Consider the following 24,778-nt stretch of genomic DNA (forward strand, 5'->3'; position numbering starts at 1 on the left):
TGGTCCAACATGTAGTTTTTATGCATGAAGGTGTCATTCAATTTAAGGGGGAAATCCTTTCAGGAGCATCATGATTGGCATTAGAAAAGGAAGAAAAACCTCAATGCAGTAAAGTTACAGGAATCCCACAGAAAGCGTGATGATTTAGCTGGCTGCCAGCCTGGCAGGGGTGGGCCTCCCGTTCTCTCTTCACACCAGAGTGCTGAAGAGAAAACCATGTCTGTCATGCACATAACTGGTGTCATGTGTTCACAGCTCCAAGTCCAAGCGTGGGGCTTGGTATCATGCTAATCTTGAATCTCCTAATGTAAATGTCATTATTTTCATGGTCTGGAATGCTTGTATGTGTAAACGTGCTGTTGTGACTAATGCCACTGGGAGTCCTTGGCTGCTGGATGAGTTGCATAATGAAACATGGTTGTGTTTTGAAGTACAAATATTAAAAGTGGCACAAAAGCTTCAAGTGGTGTTTTTAGTACTAAAAACGATGCACGTTATATTTAGCTTTGGGCAGATTTTCAGAAAGGAAGTCATGCCACTAACATAGCAGAAATGTGAGATTCTCAAGGCAACATACTACTTAAACCCTGAATAGCCTCTTTCTCTCTGTCTCACCTCTAGAGTGCCAGCTTACAGAGGCCTGTTATTACCACAGAATTTGGTGCTAAAGTCCCAACAAACATTCGTCAAAGATATCTCAATCTCTTCATTGATGAGTGCCTGAAATTCTGCCGTTCCTCCCAGGAAGCATTTGACAAGGTCTGTACTGATGCTTGCTGCTTATGAATAAAGTCTGCAGCAGAGAATAACATCCTCTACCTTGGCTAAAACCTAAAACTGCAGCAAGCCCAGAAAACTCTCCTATCCACATACAACCCTGTAGAGGAGACTGGCATTAAATAATTCCAAACTGGGCAACAGCAAGTGTAATTCCAGTGGGGGTTTCCAGTAGGAAATCCCATCTTTCCCTTCATTCGGAAAGCATGAGTGATCTTTTTAATAACCCCAGAAGAGGGACGTAGGGGAATGTGTGTTATGGTCAAGTTGTACAGAAAGGCCTTTTTCTCTGGTACAGCAGCAAACACCACCTGGAATCTAAGTGTTCAGCAGAGGTAAGTGTCTAAGGTAGATGTAATTGGTAAAACTTGCTGCTTATGCACTGTGAGGCTTTTAAGGAGCCTTCTAGCAGTAGGGAATAATAGAGTAGGATTTCCAAAAGCAGAGTTGAGAATGTAATGCGCTTTATTGGAAAACTTTAGCCATTAATGTTAGTTGGGTAAATATGGGACATTGTGTGGTGTGTTGTAACCAAAGCAGGTGCCATGAGGATTTCGTTTGTGGGGTTTCACCTTCACAGCTCCCTAGGGGGAATGCTCCTGTTTGTTTGGCAAACGGTCACTTCTTGGACCCAAATTCCTTTTCTTGCCAGTTAATCTTACACTGCCACTGAAGCGGGGAAAATACCTTTTCCCAGGCAGTTCTAGAACTGCTTTGTTAATCTGTCAGCAAAGGTTTCACATGAAAATGCTTCTTCCAGCACTTTGTTTTAAATACAATTATTTTTTTTTCCTGTTACTCACCTAAGGCAGGCCCCAGAACCAGTAAATATTTGCCATGTTCCACTTTATTACTTGATTCCTTGACAGGCAATTTTTTTTTGCGATCATACCTGGATTCTGTATTTTAAGAGCCAAACATTTTTTTTCCTCCAAAAGCAGTAGTGGAAAGAGTATGTAGTAATGAATTGCATTGTTTGCAGGCTCTGTCAGAAGAGAAGGTGGCTTATGAACGTAGCACCAGTCGCAACATCTACCTGAATGTGGCAGTGAACACCTTAAAGAAGCTCCGAAGCCTAGCGCCCAATTCCCCGACCAGTATGAACAGTACGTACCACATTTGTGGTTTAATAATCGGAGCCCTGCTTGGATTAGAAGCCATGGAGAGAAACTTGTTGAAAAGACAGACCCATTTCTCAGAAGCATTATGCTGAAAGGCAAACAACTCCAGTTAGCTTTTTAGTCTGGCAAGCTTTAATGGGCCTTCAAGAGGCAAGTCCTGCAATGCTGCTTTGGCTGTCTGAACCTAAATGGAGATAATGCCACATGGATTTTTTTTTTTTTAGCACAAGTTCTTTAAAATGAAAAGCCCTGCTAATGGAGTAACTTTCACATGATGCCTTCAAAGTGAATGACGCGTCCATCACCACAGAAATGTTACACACATTAAGCTTCAAGAGAGGAGCCAAGAGGGTTAAGACATTTCATTATTGGCTCTCGAGAGGGTACATTAAACAATCAATTTGTGCTGTTCTTCTGAATTTTTTTCCCTGGTCTCTTCCCTTTTCTCCCCTCTGTCTTCATTACCTTCATAGCCATTAGTCAGAGCGGCTGAACTTGGGAGGCTGGCCTTTAAGAGAGGGCTGCCAGTTAATGATTAGTAAAAAGCACCGATCTGCCATTATCTGATGTGCTGAGCATATTCTAGAGCTCTGAAGCTCCTTTCTAAAGGAAGTTGAAAGATTCAGTGTGGGAGTCTGGTCTGCAGAGACCTAACAACAAAGCTGCTCGCTGTGGGTGGGTGATGCCACCATGCAGAACATGACTGGGTCGAGTTGCTTCTGCGCTTAGTCCTCTCTTGCTTTTGGTCAGGAGGAAGGCTTGCTGTGCTGAGTAAGCAGGTAGAGCTACCAGAGTTTCCAAGGGAACTGTAAAAATGCTACCCTTAAAGTTGCTGTGGGCTGACAGTGCAAACAGAAAGCTCCCCGTAGTGCTGGAATGAAAATGCTAGGCCACCACCTTACACATGCTGATTTCTGGAGCAGAGTAAGAATTCAAGAGGATAAATGCAGTCCTTTTGCTGATGCATAGTGCCCCAAACTCTAGAACTGAAGTTGCTTACTCTTGCTCGGCTGGGTACCTGATCTGTGTCCTGTTTTTTCTTCCCTCTTCTCGCTGCAGAGACAAGTAACAAGAAAGTGGTGTCCCATGAAGCTGTTCTGGGAGGGAAGCTTGCTGCTAAGACAAGCTTTACTCTAAACCGGTCAGGGAGCTTGAGAGCAGAGGATTTAACAGGTAAGACCCTGCTCCTGTGAGGCTGTAACCTGCAAATTATAGCTGGAGGTATAACGCTGTGACGGGGGAGAGCAGGATCTTGCTGATGCATGAAGTGCTGCGATTTATCTGTGGGCCAGAGTTATGAGTTATTACCTAACTGCAGTACAGTGCTGCAGAGTGGCTCGGTTAATGGCACGCCACTCTGATCAGCACCTTCCTTACTTCCCTGCTTTGGGCTACGAGTTCACTGATGTAGTCGTGTGGCTTTGATGTAGCATCAGTAACTGTTCCAAGCTGCCTCTTGTGTTTTGGGTATTACTGACTTTTGGGCTTTTATTTCTGCCTGGATTTTACTTTAAATTTCTTGCCCTGAAGCGGTACTTTACAATGTGCCTGTGGGTTTAAAAGGTAAACTTACAAATATCTCCATCTGCTCTGCAGGGCTCATTTTCATGTTTAGAAATGGCATAATAAGATCAGATTGTAGCCAAAGGATTGTGCCAGAAGCATTATTCATGTTGGCTCAAATTGGTTATGGGTATTTTGGTTGCCAAGAGATGTAGGCAAATTGTTGAGGAGATCAGAGGAGAGACAGGGAGGCCAAGGAGCAGAAGGGATTGACATGGAGAAAGCTTAAAAGGGCCTGTATAGGTCAGCTAAGCAACATCAAAGGGTACGCAGCAGTATTGGAAGGGTTTAACGTAGCGGCAAAAGAGGAGATATTGAGCAGAGTGCAAGTTATAATTATTCTGTGAAATGAAATGAGCAGCCTGAAATCAACAGCAGGAAGAAAGCTTCCAATAATGAATTTTTTAGCTAGCTGTGGGTGGCCTTTGAGGGGTATTCTTTGGGCTGTGTTACAAATTACCGGTTAAAGCATTTAAAACGTTAAAATGGGAGAAGTCTCACATTGGTAACAAAAAAGGCCTGAAGATGGGCCTTTTGGAGGAATTCTGTTTCCAGAATAAGCCTGTGTTTTCCAGACTTAATGCTGGTTGTTGAAGAGGTTAAATCAGCTTGTGCACCAATGACCAGATTTTTAAAACTGCCCTGGTGCTTATTTCTCTGTCAGTCCTGAACAAAGGCAGTGGAAACAAGTTTAAAATAGTGGGAGTCCCTGCCAGAAGGCTTGACAAAGCAAAAAACAGTAAGAGAAACGGTCCCTACTTAAGTGATTTGGCTTCAGCATTGCCTTTGTGTGCAGGAGCCGCCTTATACCGGCGACTAAAGGAGTATCTGATGACTGAGGAGCAGCTAAAGGAAAATGGTTACCCAATGCCTCACCCAGAGAAGCCCGGTCGCGCTGTCCTCTTCACGGCAGAGGAGAAGAAAACAATTGACTGTAAGCTCTGCTGGCTCTTTCATTCTGCAAGGTTTGCTAGACACAGGACTAGAGACACCTGTCCTGCTTGCAAATGGTCTTTTTGCATAAAGATGTTCTTGGTCTCAGTGTGGAGCCATTTGCTCCTGTTGTGATGTGTCTCCTTGGCTGTGACCTCTGCCTCTGCAGGCCAGCCGGTCGCAGAGGAGAGAGGCTGCTTTTTGCAGTGGGTCATGCCTTGCTGGTTTGGATTGCACGGTTTTCTGCTTGTCTCATGGCAGCGCTGGGCCAAGAGGTTCCCAAAAGCCCTTTTTGTAACTGGACAAAACAATCACCAGGGTTTTCTCAGGACAGGGTGATGTCCTCTTCTGCCTGAATTTTCTGAACTCCTGTAGCAGCATTTAAGATTCTCAAACGCTGATTAGAGCAAGCTGTGATGCAGCAGGGATGAAACACGTACTTAGGATATACTGTGAGGTGCCTTGCCACACTCCTCTGAGCATCTCTTTGGAGAGAGCTCACTGAAGTGTGTTAAGTGCTCATCCATGTTAACACCTTGTGTCTACATTTGTCCAGGGGTTGCTGAAGCAACCTGTACGAAAGCTCTCCTGCATTAACGCTGTCAAGTACTGTATTTGTTAGAGCCCATTTCTCTAGTTAACCAGCCAGCTGTTTTATAGGATTCTGAGGTTATGTTCCTGGTTCTAGTTTCCTGTAGATGTTGCAGGATCTTTGAATTTGTTCTTACTGAACAGACTAGCAATAGCTTCAGTTAATGCTGTGACCATGGTCAGTGCACAAAAATGGTCTGGACTGGTGTTGTGCAGAGCTGGGAATGTGCTAGCAGCTTAAATGTCTACGCTAGAACATCAGAAGCATGACAGTAAACTCCTTCACTGTGGCTTTGTGCATCTCCCTTCTCTGAATTGTGAGCAGTATAACCACAGGTGCTGGGAGGGAGAAGTCTGTAACTGCCCCCTTGGTAGGCCAGGCTGTGTTGTAAGCACTCCTGTTTTTAGATGCTGGAGAATCCTTACATAAAAGCTGTGCCCAGGAAAAACTCAAATGTCATTTAGAAGTGATAAGGCACAGATCCCCTGGAAACCAGGCTTCATTAGCTCTGATGTTCAAAGAATGACTTATTTATCCTGTTTCTTAAAATAACTGTGTTAAAGTACAATGTAATTTACTGTGGATGGAGAAACAACACAGCAAATGCTGATGTGAACTGTGGTGGAGCTGATGTTGCACACCAGAAACACTAGGGAGTCTTATGTTTGCCTCTGAGAAGTGTTTGGGGGGCAAATGCTATGGGACTGCATTTTCAGAGGGATTTCTATGTCTTTATGGGAGTTCAAAACAACATTTGGAATCCCTTTTAACAGAAGTTGTTCCACTGGTGTCTGGGGCTTGAGTGGTTCTGATTTACTTCTACTTTGGACAAATTTAACAGGTGAAGGATTTCTAGTGACCTGACTCTTGCTTGTCTCTTCTCTTAAAGCCTCCTGCAGGATCTGTTGTCGCTGTGGCACCAAGTACATGGTCTCACCCTCTGGAAACTGCATTCGGAAAGAGGAGTGTGTCCATCACTGGGGAAGGCTACGCAAGCAGAGAGGTATATCTCTTCAAAGAGGGCTTAGTCATGTGCTAGCTGTGCTCTAGCTCCCAGCTCAGAATCTGCCTCAGGTTTGAGTTGCTCTGGAACATTTTGTGGCTTTTGGGGCTTGTCATGCTCACAGGTTGTGACAGTTCCTAGTTTTGTCACTGGGTGGCCCTGCTGCTGCTGAAATAGCCTTGCAAAGAGCTGCTGGGAAGTAATGGGGCTGGAGCAGAGGTTGTTCATCTTTCAGTTTAAAAAAAAAAGGCAAAAGAAAAAAACCTTCCTGAACCTTTTGAAAAAAAACAGTCTTTTTAGGAGGCTGATTTGGGAGCACTAGATGTCTGTCACTGCCCAGGACAGTTTCCTGGTCTTGGTTGAATTCATTTGCAGCAAGACACTAACCTAGTTTGAGCTCTGCTGTGGTTTTCTGTCAGAGCATCCATGTGGCTTCTGGAGTTTGGCTGAGTGTGAGGGACTTAAACTCTTTAGGTTGTTGCGAGTTAATCCATACTTATTTTTCCCCTTTGTTTGACACATTATTGTTGCTGTGCATATCCAGCATATCTTTGCATGTGAGAGCTAAAGTTTAGGTCTCTTGTTAACAGGACTCCTCTCTTTGACTCTTATGTCTTGCTCTTTCAGTGCTAGGTGGATGGGAAACTCATTACAGCTGCTGCTCAGGAGCTGTGGGTTCACCAGGCTGCCAGGTTGCTAAAGTAAGTTATTGAGCAACACCTTTTTATTCTCAATGACATTTGTCCTCTGCTTACACTGGTGAAGGCTGTGTAATCAGTGCTTAAGGCTTTAGAAGAATGGTGGCTTCCCTTAAGGGGGGAAACCAAGTACTACTTAAATATCTTTTGCTATGCAAAGGTAAGAAAAATCAGTGTTTGGCAGGAAGGAGGAGGCTCTGCTCTCTGGAGTAAGGTGGCTTCATTTGTTTTAAGCAAATGCCAGTGGATTAAGCTGCTCAGCAAAAGCTCAGATTAGACTTCTTTAGGGAAATTCCTTATTTCTCACTTTCTCAATGTTTCCTTTTTAAAGAGCAGTCTCGGGGCCTTGACAACAGTGTTCCAAAACATTTCCCATGTTTTCCTTTCCCAAGTACCCATGCTAAAGTAACTTTCTGCTATAGGCCAAACCTTTGTTGTATGAAGGGGAGGAACCTTCCCAAGGAGCCTGTGTTAACTGATAAATATTACTCCTCTTGAGGAGGGAGGCGTGGGAAGGGATCCCAGCACTAGAAAGCAGATGAAAAAGCTACTCAGTAGTAGAGTTTTGGCCCTTTGCTAGAGCTGAGCACTGTCTGGGATACCTTTGCACAGGTGCTCTTTTTATTTCCTTAGGCAACGGGGAGAGTTGGTTTCCCAGCCTGGCATCATCGGCCCTCAAACCATTGACTGAAGGGAATGATCTGTGTTTTGCCTCTCCCTCGGGTCTCGGGGGATGCTCCTCGTCACTTGTTTCAGTGGCATTTTTATATTTGGCAGCTGCCATGCAGGCGAGAGGAGCATGATGCAGAACCAAGTGAGAGGGGATCTAGAAGGGTCATGTCCAGTGGAAGGGGCTCCCAGAGCATATCTGTTTTGAAGCATCTTCTGTCCCACTGTTTGAAAGACCTCAAGTGATGCAGGGCCAGCAAGGCTGGCTGTAGGTTTTGCTGAGGTGTGTGCCCTTCTTTTTCTGGCCAAAAGGTAGAGCTAGGAAGTGACTTCTGGGGCAAGATTCAAAGCTTGTTAAAATAGGAAGACTTGTCTGTATGGGCACCCTAAAAGCCTGCCCTGCTGAAGTGTGGATGGGATCAGGCAGGCTGCTACTTGTATTTCTTTTTCATGTGAAATTAGGATCTCTTTTTTAATCAGCATTCAAAAAAAAATCCAGCAGGGAAGTCGGGAGAAATTGATGGGGCTATAAAAACATGACTTCTCTGCATGTTTTTGTGTGGCTGTTGTAGACCATAAAACCTCGTGGCCTTTTAAGAAACATACAATCTCTCTAATAGCCTCTTACTCAATGAAGCATGCTGCCACTGCTCCAGGGCTCAGGCATCCTTTCGCATCTGCCTCCTAGTTGTTGTGCTGCTACAGAACACTATGGTCTGGCTTTCTTGGTTTTCTTATCTGAATAAGCAAGTTTCACAGCATCCTTTGGTAGATTTAAGGTTGGAGTCCACAGACTGTGATCCTGCTCAGGATGAGAGTTACGCAATGAGATATCGGGATGTTTGGGCTACTGGGGAGTATGGAATCTTTCCGCTTGGAAGGAGGGCATTGAAAACAGCAAATACCTGTAATAAGAAACTGTTCTAAGTAACTAGATCCGTAGCTGGTGTGCTGGTTTTGGCTGAGAAGGGGTTAATTCTCCTCACCGTGGGGGGGCGGCTGCCTTTCCAGCTTCCCGCGCTGTGGCGGGAGGGGCGGGGCCATGGTGGGGGCGGCTGGCCCCGAGTGGCCAATGGCAGGTTCATTCCGTACCACGTGACACCATGACCAGTATATGAAGGGGGGGCAGTGGCGGCTCGGGAGCGGCTGCGGCGCGTGCGGTTTGTTCCGGCGGTTCGTTCCCCCTCTCCCCTCCCTTCCCCCTCCCCCGGGGCTTTGCGCCTCTCGTTGTTCTCCTTTACATTGCATTTCTACTGTTGTTTCTTTTAATTTTAATTATTAAACTGTTCTTATCCCAACCCACGAGCGTTACCCTCCTGATTCTCTCCCCCATCTACCGGTGGGGCAGTGAGCGAGCGGCTGTGTGGGGCTGAGCTGCCGCTAAACCACGACAGCTGGTTAGAAAAGTAAGTCTGCGTCTTTCCCTTCCAAATACATTTGAGACATGCCTGTCCGGATTACGCTGCAGTTAGCCAGTGTGGCAGGAGGTGGCAGGGTGGAGCTGTGCTCGTACCTACTGCTCCCCAGGAGCAGAGGAGTCGAGCTGCTCTTTGTGAGAACTGAGTCTGTTTCCTTCTCTGCTCTGGAAAGCAGAAGCAACTTTTCTGCCCTCCTCTCAGCAAGGAAGAATTGGGCAGTTGCAGAACATCAACTAGTGCAGAAAAACACCTAATTTTTTTTTCTTTCCTTTGCTGCCCAGTTATCTTGTATTACAGAGGGACAGAAGAAATCAAGCTGCAAGGGAGAGAAACGTTTACTATCTGTTGGCCTGGTAATCTGCTCTATCCGTTTCTTTAGGAAAACAGTCAGATTCATGGGTATAGATGCAGAATGGACAAGTATGGCCTCTTGTTCCTGTGAAGCAAGAAACCATGCAGCCTCTGAGCATTGCTGGCTTTGGATACGGGGAGAGATTGGGCTCAGTGTTGGCTCAGCTGCCTTGTTAACTTCAAATGATGCAGTTCTCTGTACTCTGGCTGCTCCTGCAGTAATAACCTGTGCAGGAAAATACACAAATCCTTGCTTTGGTTACCCCTCTGCCTGCAGGCTTCAGTGCCTCAGTTCCTCATCTCTCCAGCCCTTCCTATCCTGAGACAAACAAGTACAGTTTGATTCTTTGTAGGGTGAGATCTGTGAGAAGAACAATGAAGGAGGCTGTACGCAGGCTGCTGTGATTGTGCCCAAATACCTTGAGATTTAAGGATACACAAAACTTAACAAAACAACCCCACTGGGAAATGAGAGCGAGCATCACCTCAGGGTGTAGTGCAGCAGCTTAATTTTACCTAAAACCATGTTAGTGTGTAAAAGGGCAGTCACAACTGCTGCCTTGCCCTTGATTACATGTTCCTGCTTCCCCAGTGGTGCAGGTAACCAGATTAGTGCAATCATCCAGTTTAAAACTCCCCTGCAAAGAAGGCTTTCAGGCTGACCAAGTAGGGTGGGATCCGTGGCAGCGGAGGAGAGAGAGTGCCTGTTGCAACAGCGGCTTAGCCTTACATTGGCTTAAGCCACTTGTGAAATCACTCCCTGAGTTTTCCTGCTTGCTTGGGGAGCTCTTCTGTGCTGGATCTTGTTGACCCTAGAGCTTTAGCTGAGGATAATGAAGAGTGGTTGGAAATACTCTCTATTTATTGCCTCAGATGCTGGTAGGCAGTAGCTCCTCTTTGTCTGTGAACTGTCTAGTTTTTGGAATACAGTGGCTTTTATTTGTATGCACACACTGACAATTTTCTGGTACTTCATTACACCAGTTTTTCATGCTGTCTGTGGGCTGTGATACACCTGATGCTCATGCTCAAACAGGGATGTCTGGACTTAGAATCCTGCACCTGGGCATGTCTCAGCCGCAAGCTAAACCAGGAACCAGTAGCTGACTTAGATCGGTGTAAGACCTCAGCATGACCCTTTCTGAGTAATTCTACTCAGACTTGAAAGTTGAAAGCTACTTGTCTTTGGATGGGTGATGTCTTGCTCCTACGTGAGCTCTCAGTGTGATGCCACTAGCCCTGATCTGGCTTTGGAATCAGGGTTGCACATGGCTATGTTTGCTGTTGTGGTAAACTTCTCAGACCGACTGGTAGGCAGAACTTTTCTCATTAACCTTTAGAAATCATATAAAAAACCCTTTTTGTTTAAGTGGGAGGTTCTGTTGAAGTGGACTTTGGATTCTTGTTCCTACTGTCAACAATTGTGTGTGTGTGTCCCTTTTTTTTTTCTTTAAGCAACATGTCCACGATGGCCGAAAGGAGAGCCTTGATGGCTTTGTGAAGACTTTTGAGAAGTTGCCTACGACTGATGGCTACCCTGGAATCTACGCGTTAGACTGTGAAATGGTGGGTCCCTAATGACAGGGGCAATGCACAAGCAAAATAAAGCTTTTTGGGGAAGGCCGATGGTATGATACAAGTGGCTGAAGGAAAGCTCTGATTCCTTATCTTCTTTCCTTTCTGCTGTGGACTCTCAATCATATTGGTCCTGTACATTTAAATTAGCTCTTGTTAATTACTTTTAGCAATGTGTGTTTCATCTGAGGACCGTGTGTACCCTTGAAAAGCTGTAACTAGCTGGCTGATATTGAGCAGCGTTTGCAGGCTGGCCTCGCTGCACTAGGTGTGCTGCATTCTGGGAGGTGCAGCAATTCGATGAATGGCTCCATTGATACCGTGCTGTGGCTGGCACACACTTGTCTTCACGTCTGCTCTGTTGCTTGCAGTGCTACACTAAACAAGGGCTGGAGCTGACAAGAGTAACTGTGATCAACTCTGACCTGAAAGTGGTATATGACACGTTCGTCAAACCGGACACCAAGGTGGTGGACTATAACACCAGGTAAGGATGGTCTTCCTTGGGTCAGAGGTTTGTGCTCAGAATCAGGAACTTGGAGGGAAAGGCTGGGAGCACTTGTTGAAACTCCACTGACCACCACTTCCTAATGGCTGAGATGCTTTGGGCCTCAAGGTGTTCCTTTAGTGAAGGAAGCTCTCCTTTCTGCCCTTGCTCTGCAGATTCTCAGGTGTGACAGAAGAGGACCTGGAGAACACTAGTATCACCCTGCGGGATGTCCAAGCTGTCCTACTGAACATGTTCAATGCAGATACCATATTGATAGGGCACAGCTTGGAAAGTGACTTATTTGCACTAAAGGTAACTTGCATGTCTTGCGTGTACATCACCCTCCGGTTCTTTCCCACTCTGGTGTGTTATATGTCTCCTTTAAATTTAGGAATTGTTTATTTCTGAGAACCAGGAGGACACAGTAAATCTGTCTTGTCTCTGAGCCAGTGGGAAGCTGCCTGTGGTGGAAGAGCAAGGGAGTGAGTTGTGTGTCACTCGTGGTGTCACCCCAGCTTTTAGTGACAGACCTCTCTAGAGGTGACTGGGGAGGGCGAGTAGAGCAGGGCTGGTTGGAAGGACTGATCTTGAATCATTTGCCTTTCCCCCCTGCCATATAGTCAAGAATCTCCCATTGGTGTCAGCATCCTTTGGCTTGAAGATGTGCTCAGCAAGGAATAGGGGAGGCTCTGGAGTCCCCTGTGCCCTCTGGATATCCACAGTAACTACTTTAGAAACAGGACAAGCCTCTTTGCCACTGGAGATAATTCCTGTGGTTTTTCTTCCAATGTTAAAACATCTGTTTTCTGAGTGAGGTTCTCTGCCTGCTTTGCTGTGATTTGTGGTGTTACTTTGATCGAGCTATTTTGACCTTTTATCTGCTTCGTTTCCTGCCTGTCCCTTGTCAGTCTAGCCTGCACATCTCTCAACCACCTCTGCTGTCCTGCGAGGGAGGGCTGTTCTCTCCCCTTCCACTCTGAACACAGATCCCCAGGAGCTTGTCTGGGGTCACCAAGAAAGCATGTGGCAGACAGGAGCTGAGTCTTTAGTCTATGCCTACAAGTCAGAACTTCCTCTGGCCATTCTTTATTGTGCAGCTGCTTTGATGAAGCAGCTGTGGCTGCCAACTCACAGTGATGGTTTGGAAGCAGGAGGTTTTAATGCCTGTAAAGCGCTTTACCTCTCTATGGCACCCTTTATCCCAGCCTCTGAGTTCATCATCATAAAAAAATTATTTACAGTTTTATCAGCACAAGATGACTGCGTTGGCCTCTTAGATACATGATTTTCTCTTAGCATCGCAGACACTGCCAAGAGAACGAACCCAAGAGTAATATAGCAGAGCGTGACAGGCAGTGGCATGTCAAGTCGTAATGTCTGAAGGCTGTGGCAGTAAAGTCAACATCTTGCTAATGGCTATGGCAAGCTCCAAATGGTGATAGCATTTCAATTTTTATTTAAAGCTATATTATCCTGTTTCCTCAGTCTTCCTGATCTACATAAGTAATTATCATTGTGCCTGGGTGGGTGCTAAACTTGACTGCAGTCTAGGGGAGATTATTTATAATGTTGGCAGTTTTATACTTCAAAGTGCATAGCAGGTTGTTTCTGTTAAACTGCAGCTGTTCTCAGGCATTTATGGAGCTGGGCTATGAAACTATTAATGACAAAGTTATGGGTTGTCACAGAACATTAGCTGGTGCCTAGGAAGAGTTGAGGCAGATGAAGGGACTAGATTATCAGGGTCCTGTCTGAGTCATCCTGTGCCAAGACTTGCAGAGCCATCTTTTGGCCAGGCTTAGAGGTTTATCTCCTAGACTGTGCATTTTACTCCTGTACTCAGGATATGGGACTGCCTTCATCCATGTTCCTTTAGCTCTCACTGACACACATTCTTGGCAACAGAGGATTAATCTTGTCTTGCCCTGAGAGTGAGAAATTAGTATTTCAGAAAAGCCAGCTTATCCTGTGTTTATGGACTTTGTCGGATGTGGCCTTTTGGCCCTCCGCAGGACCTCTTGGTGCAGGGTGGGTAGCATGCTGACCTCTTCAGCATCCTCAGTTCCTCCAGCATGGTGGCACTTCATACTTAGAGGACAGCAAACCTCTTGCCTCTCCTGTGTGCCCAGGCACTTTGACCTGGACATGGGACCAGCCAGGGCCTCCCTCCCCTCCACTGTGTAGTTCCTTATGCCCAGAAGTACAAGATCTCCTTATCCCATTTCATTCTTGCTGAGCTGGTACTGGTTAAAAACTTCCTGTTGACTCACTGCTGACGACTGGAGGTTTTCAGGTTGGTTAGCACCTTGAAGGTTAGGCCTTTTCTGTAGAAGCAGTGTGATGTACAGTGGGTTAGGTACAGTTTTGACTTGCACATCTGTCCCACTTCTGTCCACATCTTGAGAAGCAGTTGAAAGGCTGTTACAAGCTTTGTGGGGTCAACTGGTTCCTTGGCTTAGTTTTTCATTGTAAAAGACACTCTGAGGTATGCTAGCTCCTCCAGGCCAGGGTATTAAGGATTGACCTGTCCTGTTGTTTGAGTTAGACAAACTGAATCAGCCCTGAATTTCTGCTGCTTTGAACATGCAGTTAGGCAGGGCTTTGAGGCAGGTATGTTGGTTGGCAGAGTGCTGGGAAGCCTGAGTACATGCACCCTTCAAGGGGGAGTCATCTTTGATTCAGCCAGAGCCTCTTGCAGGATTGGTTGGGTTGGAGCTTGGCGATAGCATTACATAGAGCCTGAGAGGCTGACTGTAAGATTGCTTTAGCATGGTTAATCCTAAGGAGTGTCTGTCCCTGTGGGAGAGGGAAAATAAGCATGTATGTTTCCTGCTCCCTTCCTTCAGCTTATCCATGGCACAGTGGTGGATACTGCGATTGTCTTTCCTCACCGACTGGGTTTGCCTTACAAACGGGCTCTCCGGACGCTGATGGCAGACTACCTCAAGCGCATCATCCAGGACAATGGTGAGACTGAAGAGGAGGAGGAGCTGAGAGCGAGGGTCTCGTGTCCCTTCCCACCTGGATGCGGGCTCCTTGGACCTGCCTTCCTCTGCTTTCCCCAAGCCCCGTCCTCTTGCTCCTAATCTCTTTTCCTGCATAGTGTCTGGCAGTAGCTGTGAATGGACCAGCGTATGAAGTCTTTGCCACAGACAGTTTCAGTTTGAACCCTGTTCTGAGGGCCAGCAGCACTTGCTTCTTCCCTCTCTGTGCTAAGTGGGGACCAGAGAAGTGGTGTGAGAAGGCCAGAGGTAGCTCTGTCAAGGCCATGTCATGCCCTCCCTTCTCTCTGGCAAATTGAGATTGACCTTTCTGTTTGAAGCATGGCATGTTCCTTTCCATCTTCCTTGAGCACATTATAAACATACTGGGAAATTGAGGCCTCTCTGACAAGCTACTCCATAGCCTGAGGGCCTACAGACTAGCAGGACTTCAGCCCTTAATTTAAACAAGGGAATGAGGTCAGGCTCAAGTCCTGCAAAAAATGTGTTTAGTGGCAATTCTTCTATTTTTAAATCCATCACCGTGGGTCACGGTGATCACAGCTGCACCTGTGGGTGCTGTGGCAGAGGGCTGTGAGCAGCTGGGCCAGCAGTGTCAGGCAGGACCTTGTCTCAGGAAGCCTTTGTGCTGTGAGCAGGCAGCCCCTGTGCAGCAGAGCAGCGGCCTGGGCCGAGGTGGTAACCGCCATCCTTGTCTTTCTGTCCCCAGTGGAAGGGCACGACTCCAGTGAGGACGCCAGAGCTTGCATGGAGCTGATGGTCTGGAAGATCAAAGAAGATGCTAAAGTGAAACGATAACTTGCCCATTCTCTCTGTCCTGTTCCTCCTTCACCTTTTTGAAGCAATGCAATAAATGTTCAGAGTAACACTGTCCACCTGTATGTAGCAGCATGCTACCCCAGGCTCCCCATGCACTCGCAGGTATCTATGGGACTTAGACTGCTGCTGGCACAGCTGAATGGCACTAGCTCACTGCTTGCAGGTCCCTGTGTCCAGATAGTGGTGCTCAGATCCTCTTTACTCCAACTCTACCTGAGGGATACTCTGTGGTATAATAATTGCCTTGTAGGCATGGCAAGGTGGTTTTGAGTAGCACAACCAGAGAGAACTTCTTGGTTCCTAGGAGAAGCTTTTAGAGTTAGGTTGCATATGTGCAGAAGGATCTTTCTGGTTCAGCTAAAGGTAGATCTCTTCTTCTCTCTTCCCCCCCCCCCCCCCAACTTCAATTGCCTCTGTACTCCAAAGCAGGGAGCTTCCCACAGTGTTTGGAGATGGGGGGGAAATGGAAGAAAGCTGGGCAGGAAGCTGTAAAGTGAGTGGATTGTGTAGCAAGGTGTGATGAGAGCCAAGGATCAAGCCATCTGGGAGGAGATCCTAGTGCAGTCCCACTGTGGAGGAGAAAGCCAGAGCTGCGAGAGAGGGAAGCTGTCTCTGAGAGTGTGTGGTGGGAGCAGCAGGTCGGAGAGGATTGAGATGGTGTCAGGGGAATTACTGCCTGCTGTGACCCAGGTGATCTAGGTGATCTTGTCAGCGAGGGCTGGCATCCTGGTTCTGCAGTTGCTGCAAAAGGGGGAAACCACAAGTGTCAGACCTTGCCCAGACCTCAGGGAGCTGCATGTGTAGTAGCGAGGCAACGGACAGCGGGGCAAATTGGGCTCCCAAGGCCAAGCAGCAACTTGCAGCCTTCCAGGGGAGAAGCCATGTTGGGGAGGACAGTGGTAAGAGCAGGCATTGTGTCTTTGCGGGTTAGGACATGCTGTCCCAACCCTGAGGTTCCAACATGTCTCCAGTGAGCTCGTATGCAGGGTTGAAGGTTTTTGGGGGGACCTGGGTGTAGCTAAGATTGCACCTAAGGGTGGCCCCACCAGTCTGTCCCTGATAGCAGGGACTTGATGCAGGCAAGAGCAAAAGCAATAGGTAAAAATTATTCTCTTAAACTAGTTTACATGTTGGGTGTTTTAAGAGCAAAAGACCCAGTTACTGTCTGTCTGGCCCCCTGGACAAAAACAACAGTCAAGAGCGTGTCTCTGTACTTGCAGTGACTGGGGCAGGAGCACAGGCAGACTGGATGGCCTGAGCTGTCTCTCTACCCAGGGAACAACAGGGAACAACAGCTGATTGAAATGGCCCCCGATAGTTGAGGTCATTTAGCTGAGGCCCAGGCAGTGGCTTAGCCCCATTATTAGAGCAGTGATGGCCTTGCCCCTCCCAGGCAGGACTGGCATTGCTTCCCAGTGGTGGCTGGTGTGGTGCTGGCCCCTGCTGGCTGTTGCTCCGGTGGCAGTGGGGCAGCGGAGCTCCTGGGTGTTTGGTTCCTGTCAGAGCTGGGTCTGGCTCGCTCCTTTGTAGCCCCTCTGGCAGTGCTGGGCTCAGGGTTTGGGGCCACACTGTATGTCCCCCAGCACATCCTGCTGATGTGTCTCACCTCTGTGCCCAGCATGGGGGAGGGGAGGAGCACGGGGCTGGGCTGTGTGCCATGGGCAGGGGTGTCCTGCTCTGGGCCCTCTGTGTGGGCTGGAGGGTGCTGGTACGTGTGCAAGCCCTGGGAGGCTCTCCCCATCCCACTGCTGTCCTCAGAGGTGAGGATGTGGCTTCCAGGGCCTGACTGCTGCCAGGCTCTCCTGAAGCCACCAGGAGAAGTGGGGACTGTAAAGGCTCCTGTTATTGCTGAGCCCTTCTGTGTTTCCTCTGGCAGGCAGTGCCGTGGGCTCCCAGCCTGTTCGTTACCCCACATTTTGGGCTGTGCAGCTCCCTGCCACTTCCCCAGCTCTCTGTAGGGCACATTGCACCCAGCTTTCCTCGTAACCCACCCTTGCCAAGTGTTGCAGCTGCTTCCTTCACTGCTGTGGAGCTTCCACGTCGAAGCATCTTCGGCATACCTTGTCTTGTCCCCCTCTCCCATCGCCTGCAGGCAGCGATGCTGTTCCTGCCCAGGCTGTGGGAGAGATAGAAAGTTCAGTGCTCCCTAACAGGGGAGGGAAGGTTTATTCCTGCTTCTGCCTCTTTCCCTTGTTTATCCCCCCATTTATCTTCACCCCTGGCTGCAGTAATGGAGCGTACCTGGAGCAGCCTGCCAATCTACTGTGCCAGCTGCATTAGATTTCAAAGCCAGCTCTTGCCTTGAGGTTCCCCTGTTACTTGACAGGCAGCCCCAGCCCCCTGACCCTCTCCCACAGCAGCTGCTTTTCCTTCCCTGGAAAAGCTGGCACATTTCTAACATGGACCTGGTGTGCTGGTGTCTTGCTTGGGGAGCCAGTTGCTTGGCTTAACCCCTCTGCCTGGGCTTGGGGAAGGCAGAATATTGCTACAGGGTGCATTCCTCCAGGCATGAGTCCTGCCAGGCCAGGGGACCTCAGTCATTTCCCCTTCCTTTCCTCATGGTTCAGGTGGGACCTCCTAAAATGAGGCTTTTGGAGTGGGTTGTGTGGCGGGGGGAGGTTGCCTGGCTTGTGGGGTGTTAGTGGGAAAGCAGACTGCTTCCACCCACGCTGTTGTTGTGGGTCAGAGCAAGCGTTGGACCACAGGCTGTCACCGCCTCCATCCCCAGGCACCCTAACACTGCAAAACCAGAGGTTTGTAGTTGGCAAGAGGATTTTGGGTTGTATGTAAGCTATTGTAACCCATAACTTTTTTGTAATTGTTTTTAATAAAAGGGTGTTGATTAGTTGCACCCTCCTGTGGCCGGATCGGGGAGGACAGGTGCTGGAGCCATCCCGGAGGTGGGGAGGGCCTGGGCACTCCATCTTGCAGCTGCTGTTATTTCCTCCGTGTGCTCACAAAGTGGCTCTGCAGCGGAGCCCAGCCTTCCCCCAGCACTTGTTACCAGCTTCACAGCTCTACATGGTCTGTTTCTCCCCGCAACACACCAGTCTGCTAGGGCGAGTGGAGGAAAGGGGGCAAAACCAGTGCTGCTCAGTGGCTGTAAAAGTCCAGCCCAAGCCCCTGGGACTGTGAGATGAGGCGATGCATACGGTGCCTGGGGTGGTGCAGGCTGTACCCTTGCTCTGTGCAAACCCTTCTCGCCTCCCACCCAGTACCCTGAGCTGTGGGGCAGCTCCTGGCTCCTTGCCTCTGTCCTGGTGCTGGGGCAAAAGCCCAGGAGCACTGGTGTCCTCCCATTGCCTGCCCAGGCTCCCCAGGAGAGCCCATATCAATCTCAAAGTGTTAAGTGGAGGAGCTGATTTGGCACAAAGGAAGAGGTGAAGGTAAAAAGTTCAAATAAAAAAATAATAGGCTATTAGATGACCTCACTGGCAATGTGTTTTATTTAACGTGCTGGTGATGGCTTGGCAATGGCAGCGGTTACTTAGGATGCTATAAAAGTCATGACTGACCTGTGTTCTCAGCCACCTTTATGGGCCTTTGGGGTGCTGGGTGACTGAGTTCCGGCCTTAACCACTCTCAGTGCCCTCCCTTCCCCTCTCCTCCTGCAACCCCCCTCTGGTGGGTCACCTGCTGTGAGGCAGGCAGGGCTTTTAGGGTTGTGAAAGCCCTGGTCCCAAGTGAGCACCGCTCACCCAGCCTCGGGTGTACAGATGGACACGTGGATGGGCAGACAGACCCAGTGCTGCAGGTGGTCTGAGACTTGGCTTTTTCCCTGGAAAATGTCTCCTGGGGGCACTGCTGGAGCTGCGGCATCGTCAACAGAAATGGCAGCCAGGGGCTTTCTTGCTCTCTGAAACCTTTACCCCTTTGGGGTCCTTCACCTCCCCCTTGAAGCGTAGTCTCTGCGTTTGGTGCTGCCTGTCCCCTTGCCCCTGGCTCAGCTTTTGGATGCTGGAGCTGAATCAGGGAAAGGGAACAAGCAGAGAGACCCCCTGAACCATAACCCCAGTTCCTCGCCTCCCAAAACCCCCTCTGGGAGGCCAGAGCAGCACAGCCAGCTCCTTCAGGGCAAGCTGAGATGTGGAGAGGTGATGCTAAGTAGCTTGCTGGGAAAGAAGGTTCAATTTCCACCCCAGCTCAGAGGTGCTGGCGTGTTACAAATCCCCCTGCTTTGTTCCCCCTCGCTGGGGTCCAGCCCCTGGCCCCGCACACTGTGCCAGTATCGATCTGCGGAAGCAGCCTCTGGCCCCCATCCCAGTCTAAGCTTTTTACCAGTGAATTGGTGCCACTGGGCTGGCTGTGTCCTTGGAGTGGTGGTGGATACAGTGACCTGCTGGGTCCCTGATGGCACTCTCAGAGCTTGTTTCAGCCCTGGGAGGAGGGTCCCTGCCCTGCTCCTGCCTCTTCTGCCCTGGTTGCCGCTTGGCTTTACATGGCTGCTCCCTGCCCTGCCCATGGCTTCGCTTTCCCAAGCAAGGAGGGAATTTCCAAACCCAAATTGAAGCAGCCTCCTGCCCCCTTGCAAGGGAGGGAGAGGTTTTGGGCAGCCCAGGGGGCTGTTTGGGCATATGGGGTCTCTTTTCCGTAGCTGCAGCTGAGACTGGGCAGCTCATCACATGCAACCCTGTGTTTGCAGGTGCTACCAGGGTTTGCAGCAGGGCCAGTGTCATCCTGCAGCATCATCCCCCATTGAGGGGCATCTGTGTGTCACCCCCTGCCACCCAGCTGCCTGGCGTGGGTCAGAGGTGACCCCGGTCATCCATCCTCTCTTTAAAAAGCCTTTTACCATGGTTTGTCCAGAGCCTCCAGGAGGGTGAGGGCTGGGGCCAAGGGGGGGGCAAGTATCCATCATGAGTCGGGGGGTCCTGTGGCTTGTGTGTGCAGGCAGGAAAGCTCCTTATGTGGTGCCATCAGTGCGGTGAGGCCCTTTCAGCCATGGTCAATGGGGACGGGGACCTCACAGCAGCACCCCACCGCAGCCGCTCTCTCCAAACTCTTCCTTGCTGCAGCCTTTTGCTTGGCCAGACCCAGGGTCGGTGCACCAAGCCCCAGCACCTTGGCTGCTCTGCTCCGTGCCTCGGTTTCCCTTGGGGCAGCAGCATGGGATGCCCGTGTCCCTGCCATGGCCCTGGACCCCTGAAGTGCCCTGCTGTGCAGGGGGGCTGCGGGGCTCCCCAGACACAGGGGTCCTTGTTCCCTGCCCTAAACCTGCAGCAGGGCGAGGTGGGTGACACCAGTGTCACCACAGGGTCCTCCTGCAGCCTCCAGCCATTGGCAAGAGGAGAACTGGCCAGACTGGGGAGCAGGGTCTGGTGGTGGGCATGAAACAGGGTCACCACCAGTGACCAGCCCTGTCCCCTGGCCTGAGAGGGCCGCAGGGTGGCTGGGAGCAGAGGAGGAGGAAGAGGAGGGTGTGGGTGCAGTTGGTGAGCAGGAAGGAGGGCAGCAGCCAGCTGGTTGTGCAGGCTTTGAGCAGGGGGTGAGTTTTTGAGTGGTGGAGATGGGTGCTGGGTGCCGAGGGCATCGCTTGCTCCTTCCGCCACCTCCACGTGCAGCAGCTCTGGCCCGGGCGCTCATGGGAGGCAGCAGCTGTGCCCGGAGATTGTGCTGCCCGTCTATTGTGTCACGACGGCCCCCTCGGCTGCGTCTGCTGGTGGCCGAGCCAGGACCCAAGTTTGGGACATTGACGGGAGCCTGGGGAGGTGCCGACTTGAGGCCAGGGGCTGCGTGTGGGGCTGCTCCCAGGCTGAGAAACAACCCCTGTCAGGCAGGTGATGGGCTCAGGGCAAGTGAAGGGAAAATCTCCACTTGTATTTGGAGACAGGGGTTGTGTTAACATCAGTGGTCATTATCTGGGGCTGCGAAAATGCAGAAAACTGCTCCCAGCAGGGCCGGACCCCACTGCGGTCAAGGACAGAGACTCCCCAGCCCTGGCCCCACTCCTGTGCCCGCTCTCACCACCAACGTTTGCTCAGACCATTTAACCAAAACGTCCCATCCTGACCTAGACCTCTCCCACACTTTATTTCAAAATGGCATGTGCTGCTACTTACCAACTTTGCCCGAGAATTAACAATAACTCATTAATTTGGCTTATCTCACAGCACCAGCCCCTTGGGCAAGGCTTGGGTGAGGTTTTCCCCTCCCTTTTCAGGAGGTGAGGAGCAGCCCTGGGGTGGGAATGCACCCAAATCAGCTCCCAGTGTGGCAGGTTGGGTGCTGGCTGGTATCACCCAGCGCCCTGTGGGGGCACGGGGATATGGGAACACAGGGACACGAGGGCATGGGGACACAGGGACATGGTGCAACCATTTATGTACCTTGAACGAGTTATTAATGACTGTGCAGTAAATACTTTATGGACTGTCGGGCCAGCGCGTGGTTAATTGCAGCAAGAAATTAATCTAATGACGGCTAACGCAGGACCACTGCGGTGGGGCCTCTCTGCAGGCATGCAGGATCCGTGCAGGGCGGGATGGAGAGCAGGGAGACACTGAGCTGGCTCTCTTCTCATTAGCTGCTGTCACTAATGAGGCGGCCTCTGTCCCCAGCTGGGTTTGCAGTCCCGGTGCTGTCACCTCAGGGCTGCTCGGAGGCAGTGCAGTTCATTTGTGCCTTTGGCCTCCTCTTCCTCAGCTGGCTCTTGCTCACACCTTCCTTGTTCTTCAATGCACTGCCCGAGCCCCACTGAGCTGCTGCCAGACCCCAGGGCTTTAGGAGGGACTGAGCGCTCCCCAGTGAACCAGATCAGCCTCGGTGCAGCCCAGTGCCCCTGCTGCCCACATCTGCCTGTTCTCTGCTTGAACACTGCCCTGGAGACACTCATGCCCACCCATTGCCCTCGGACCCAGTTCGGGACCACCCGTCTTTCTGCCAGGAGGGTGGCAAGGATGCACCAGCTGTGACACTGTCCCCATCACCTGGCAGATCCCATGGGAACAGCTCCCGCAGCAGCAGCTCCAGGTTGTTTTGAGCAAAGCTGCACCGACGATAAATCAGGGCAGGTTTTGAGCCATGCCTGGCTGCCAGCAAGGAGGGGGAGCCCTGGGGGGTGCCCAGCGAGGCTGCCCCGGCAGCCGGATGGGAGGCAGGCAGGTCCCCGTGGAGGCCAGGGCAGGAGGTGTGGCATGGGCTGTCCCCACAGTCCCTGCGTGGGGCAGGACGGGTGGCAGAAGTCCTGCTCAGCGCTGCGGTGGCAGCCGCCCGGGGCTGTGGGCAGGATCGGTGCAGGTACGGGAACCCGGGGGGAGCGTGGCACAGCAGCGCCCTCCTCTCAGGGCAGCAGCTCCTGAGAACTGCCATCCTCCTCCTCCTCCTCACTTTGGGGCACCGAGCAGGCTGTGGGTGCAGTGGGGGGCTCATTGCCAGCGGGTCCTTTGGGGGTCTCCTGGGAGCTGCACCTCTCCCTGCGGATGCCGGGGAGAAGGGGGGAGCCCAGGGCAGCCCCCCCTCTAACAATGCTGCTGTTGGATCCTGGGCACGGAGGAGCATTTTGGGATGGGGGAGCTGCCTTTTCACCTGGAGTCACATCAAAACAGGTGGAAAAATAGAGTGAGCAGAGGAAAACTCATGGCCCGGGCATGTCCTCAGAGCTGGGGAAAAACCCCCAAGAGGCTTTAATGAGCCATGATCCACCTGGCCAGAGCGCGGGGGTGTTTCTGGACTGACAAGGGCAGGAAGAGGCATGAGCCACTGCTGCTGCACGGACCCACCCACCTGCTCATCGCCTGACCTCGGGCTGGTGTCACCGACGGCTGTCGCAATGGGGCCAAGCCTGGGGTGATGCTGGAGCTGCGGCAACCGGGGGTAGGTGGTGGTGGGGTCCCTGGGGTGGTGGGGCACTGGCTGGAGTCCCATGGGGATGCTGCGATCAGGTGAACAACAGCAGCACTCACAAGGCTGGTAACGGCAGCACCCACCAGCCCCGGGCAGGGGACGGGGGGGTCAGGCTGGTCCTGTCCCCCCCTGTTGTTTTTCTGTCTGGCAGGGAACAGGAGGGGCAGAAAGGTGACCAGAAACCATGAGCACTGGCTGTGCTGGGTCTGCCGGGCACTCCCAGGAAGCCCAACACATCTCTCACTAATTCCTGTATTGAGCAACAACTCTACATTTATCCGGAGATCTCAGAAACAAAACCGTCACAAAATCCCTGTAGCAGCGGGTCGGATCAGCAAGTGCCATAAATCTCCACGTGTTTCCTAACCCAAGCCAAACCCCTGTGGCACTGTGCCCATTCCTGCTTAAAACTGATTTGTTTTTGTTCAGCCATGCAAACTTCCGCTAGCCTAGAAACTACATATTTTGGGTGAGAAAGCCCCACTTTGGGTCACCCAGCAGCACCGTGTCCCTGCGTTACAGCCGGAGACCTCAGGGACCAGTGGGATGGGACGTTCCCTGCCGGGTCGATGCATCCCAGGCATTGAGCTGGAGGAACATCCTGTAGGTTAATAAATCACTGCTGGTCTAGGTGAGGTGTGGAGCAGTGGGCAGAGGAGGTCTTGTGCCTTTGGCCATCGCTGGCCCTTTCTGGCCCCGGGAAGCTCTGGCCTGGGGCCGGTGCGGGGTTTGGCCACCCGCCCATGTGGCTGGGGCTGGCAGGGCACCCTGGCACCTGTTTTCAGCCTGTTCCTACCTACCCAAAGTGCAGCTTTAATTTCTAATTATTGAGGCGATGAGTGAGGTTTCTTGGAACTGAGATTTATTGGATACCTCCTTGGAAGTATTGCTCCAGTGCTTTGAATCTTTGAATGACTTTTTTTTTTTCTCCTCTCCCTGCTATTTCCCCATTCCCTCTGCTCCTGGGCTCTGGCAAGGGGCTGTTTTCCTAGCTGCCTTTGCACAGTGCTCAGCTCCACGGAGGGTCCCATGTCTGCCAACTGCAGGTGCTCAATCAGCTGTACTTCTGTCCGGCATCGCCCAGGAACAGGGGTGCTTTGGAGCAGATGAGTGGCATGCGGAGAGGGTAGTGGTGATTGCTAGCAGGTACAGTGGGGCTCAGAGCTGCCAAGCACAGCGGGGACATGAGGGATATTGAACTTCAGGCCAGATCCTGAGCACAAGAGGGACCTTCTGAAAGGATGGCCACAGACAAAACTAAGGTCTTCCAGTGTATCTCAGGGAGACTCAGGGCAAGGCAGGTTTATACCCTTTGATTAAAGTGATTGCACCATTTGCTGGTATGGAAGCAGCAAGCTCAAGCAAATGTCTTGGCACACAGTGCTGCCGGCCTCAGCTTTAATATTAATGCCCTGGACGAAGGAGCAAGATCAGAAGATGATTTGAGCAATGGGTCAAGGCCCCAACAGCATCCTCACCTGGGACCTCTCCCACACCCACCCAGGGGAACAGGGCTCTATTTAAGCTCAGCCCCGGGGTTCAGTCCTAGCCTAAGCTTTATTGTAGGTGGGTCTGTCTCCAGCTTGGCCATATGCCTGTGCCTGGCTATGGACCCAGCCCTCTACCCACGGACTGACTTTCAGGTTTGGCCTTGGAGCTAGCTTGTCCCAATGGACCTGCCCAACAACCACTGGGTTATGTCTCATCTTGGCCTTTGTCACCAGAGCTGATCCTGACCTGTGCATTGGCTTCCTGACTTGATTCTGGACCCACCTCATCATCACAAGGTTGACTGGAGATCTGAGCTTGGGACTGAGCCTGGTTGCCATCCCTGGCTCTGCCCTGTGTGCCCACGATGGGGGCTGCAGGACGGATGGGCTGGTGAGGACCTTGCTGTGCCCTGGCCCAGTGCTGGGGATGGAGTC

General features: G+C 50.8%; 1 protein-coding gene across 1 annotated transcript in view; it reads left to right on the forward strand.

Moving 5' to 3' along the window:
• Positions 1-17,857, forward strand: part of REXO1 (RNA exonuclease 1 homolog) — a 41,484-nt gene extending 23,627 nt beyond the window's left edge. The window contains exons 6-16 of the mRNA XM_064469837.1: positions 622-759; positions 1,760-1,883; positions 2,958-3,071; positions 4,258-4,395; positions 5,876-5,989; positions 6,617-6,690; positions 10,581-10,691; positions 11,072-11,187; positions 11,364-11,502; positions 14,037-14,157; positions 14,902-17,857. Coding sequence (XP_064325907.1) covers positions 622-759; positions 1,760-1,883; positions 2,958-3,071; positions 4,258-4,395; positions 5,876-5,989; positions 6,617-6,690; positions 10,581-10,691; positions 11,072-11,187; positions 11,364-11,502; positions 14,037-14,157; positions 14,902-14,990 — 1,278 coding nt within the window. The 3' untranslated portion in view covers positions 14,991-17,857. The remainder of the gene's footprint in view (positions 1-621; positions 760-1,759; positions 1,884-2,957; positions 3,072-4,257; positions 4,396-5,875; positions 5,990-6,616; positions 6,691-10,580; positions 10,692-11,071; positions 11,188-11,363; positions 11,503-14,036; positions 14,158-14,901) is intronic.
• The last annotated feature ends 6,921 nt before the right edge of the window (positions 17,858-24,778 follow it).

Source organism: Phalacrocorax carbo, chromosome 19 (genome assembly GCF_963921805.1).
Source record: "Phalacrocorax carbo chromosome 19, bPhaCar2.1, whole genome shotgun sequence".
NCBI classification, from domain to species: domain Eukaryota; kingdom Metazoa; phylum Chordata; class Aves; order Suliformes; family Phalacrocoracidae; genus Phalacrocorax; species Phalacrocorax carbo.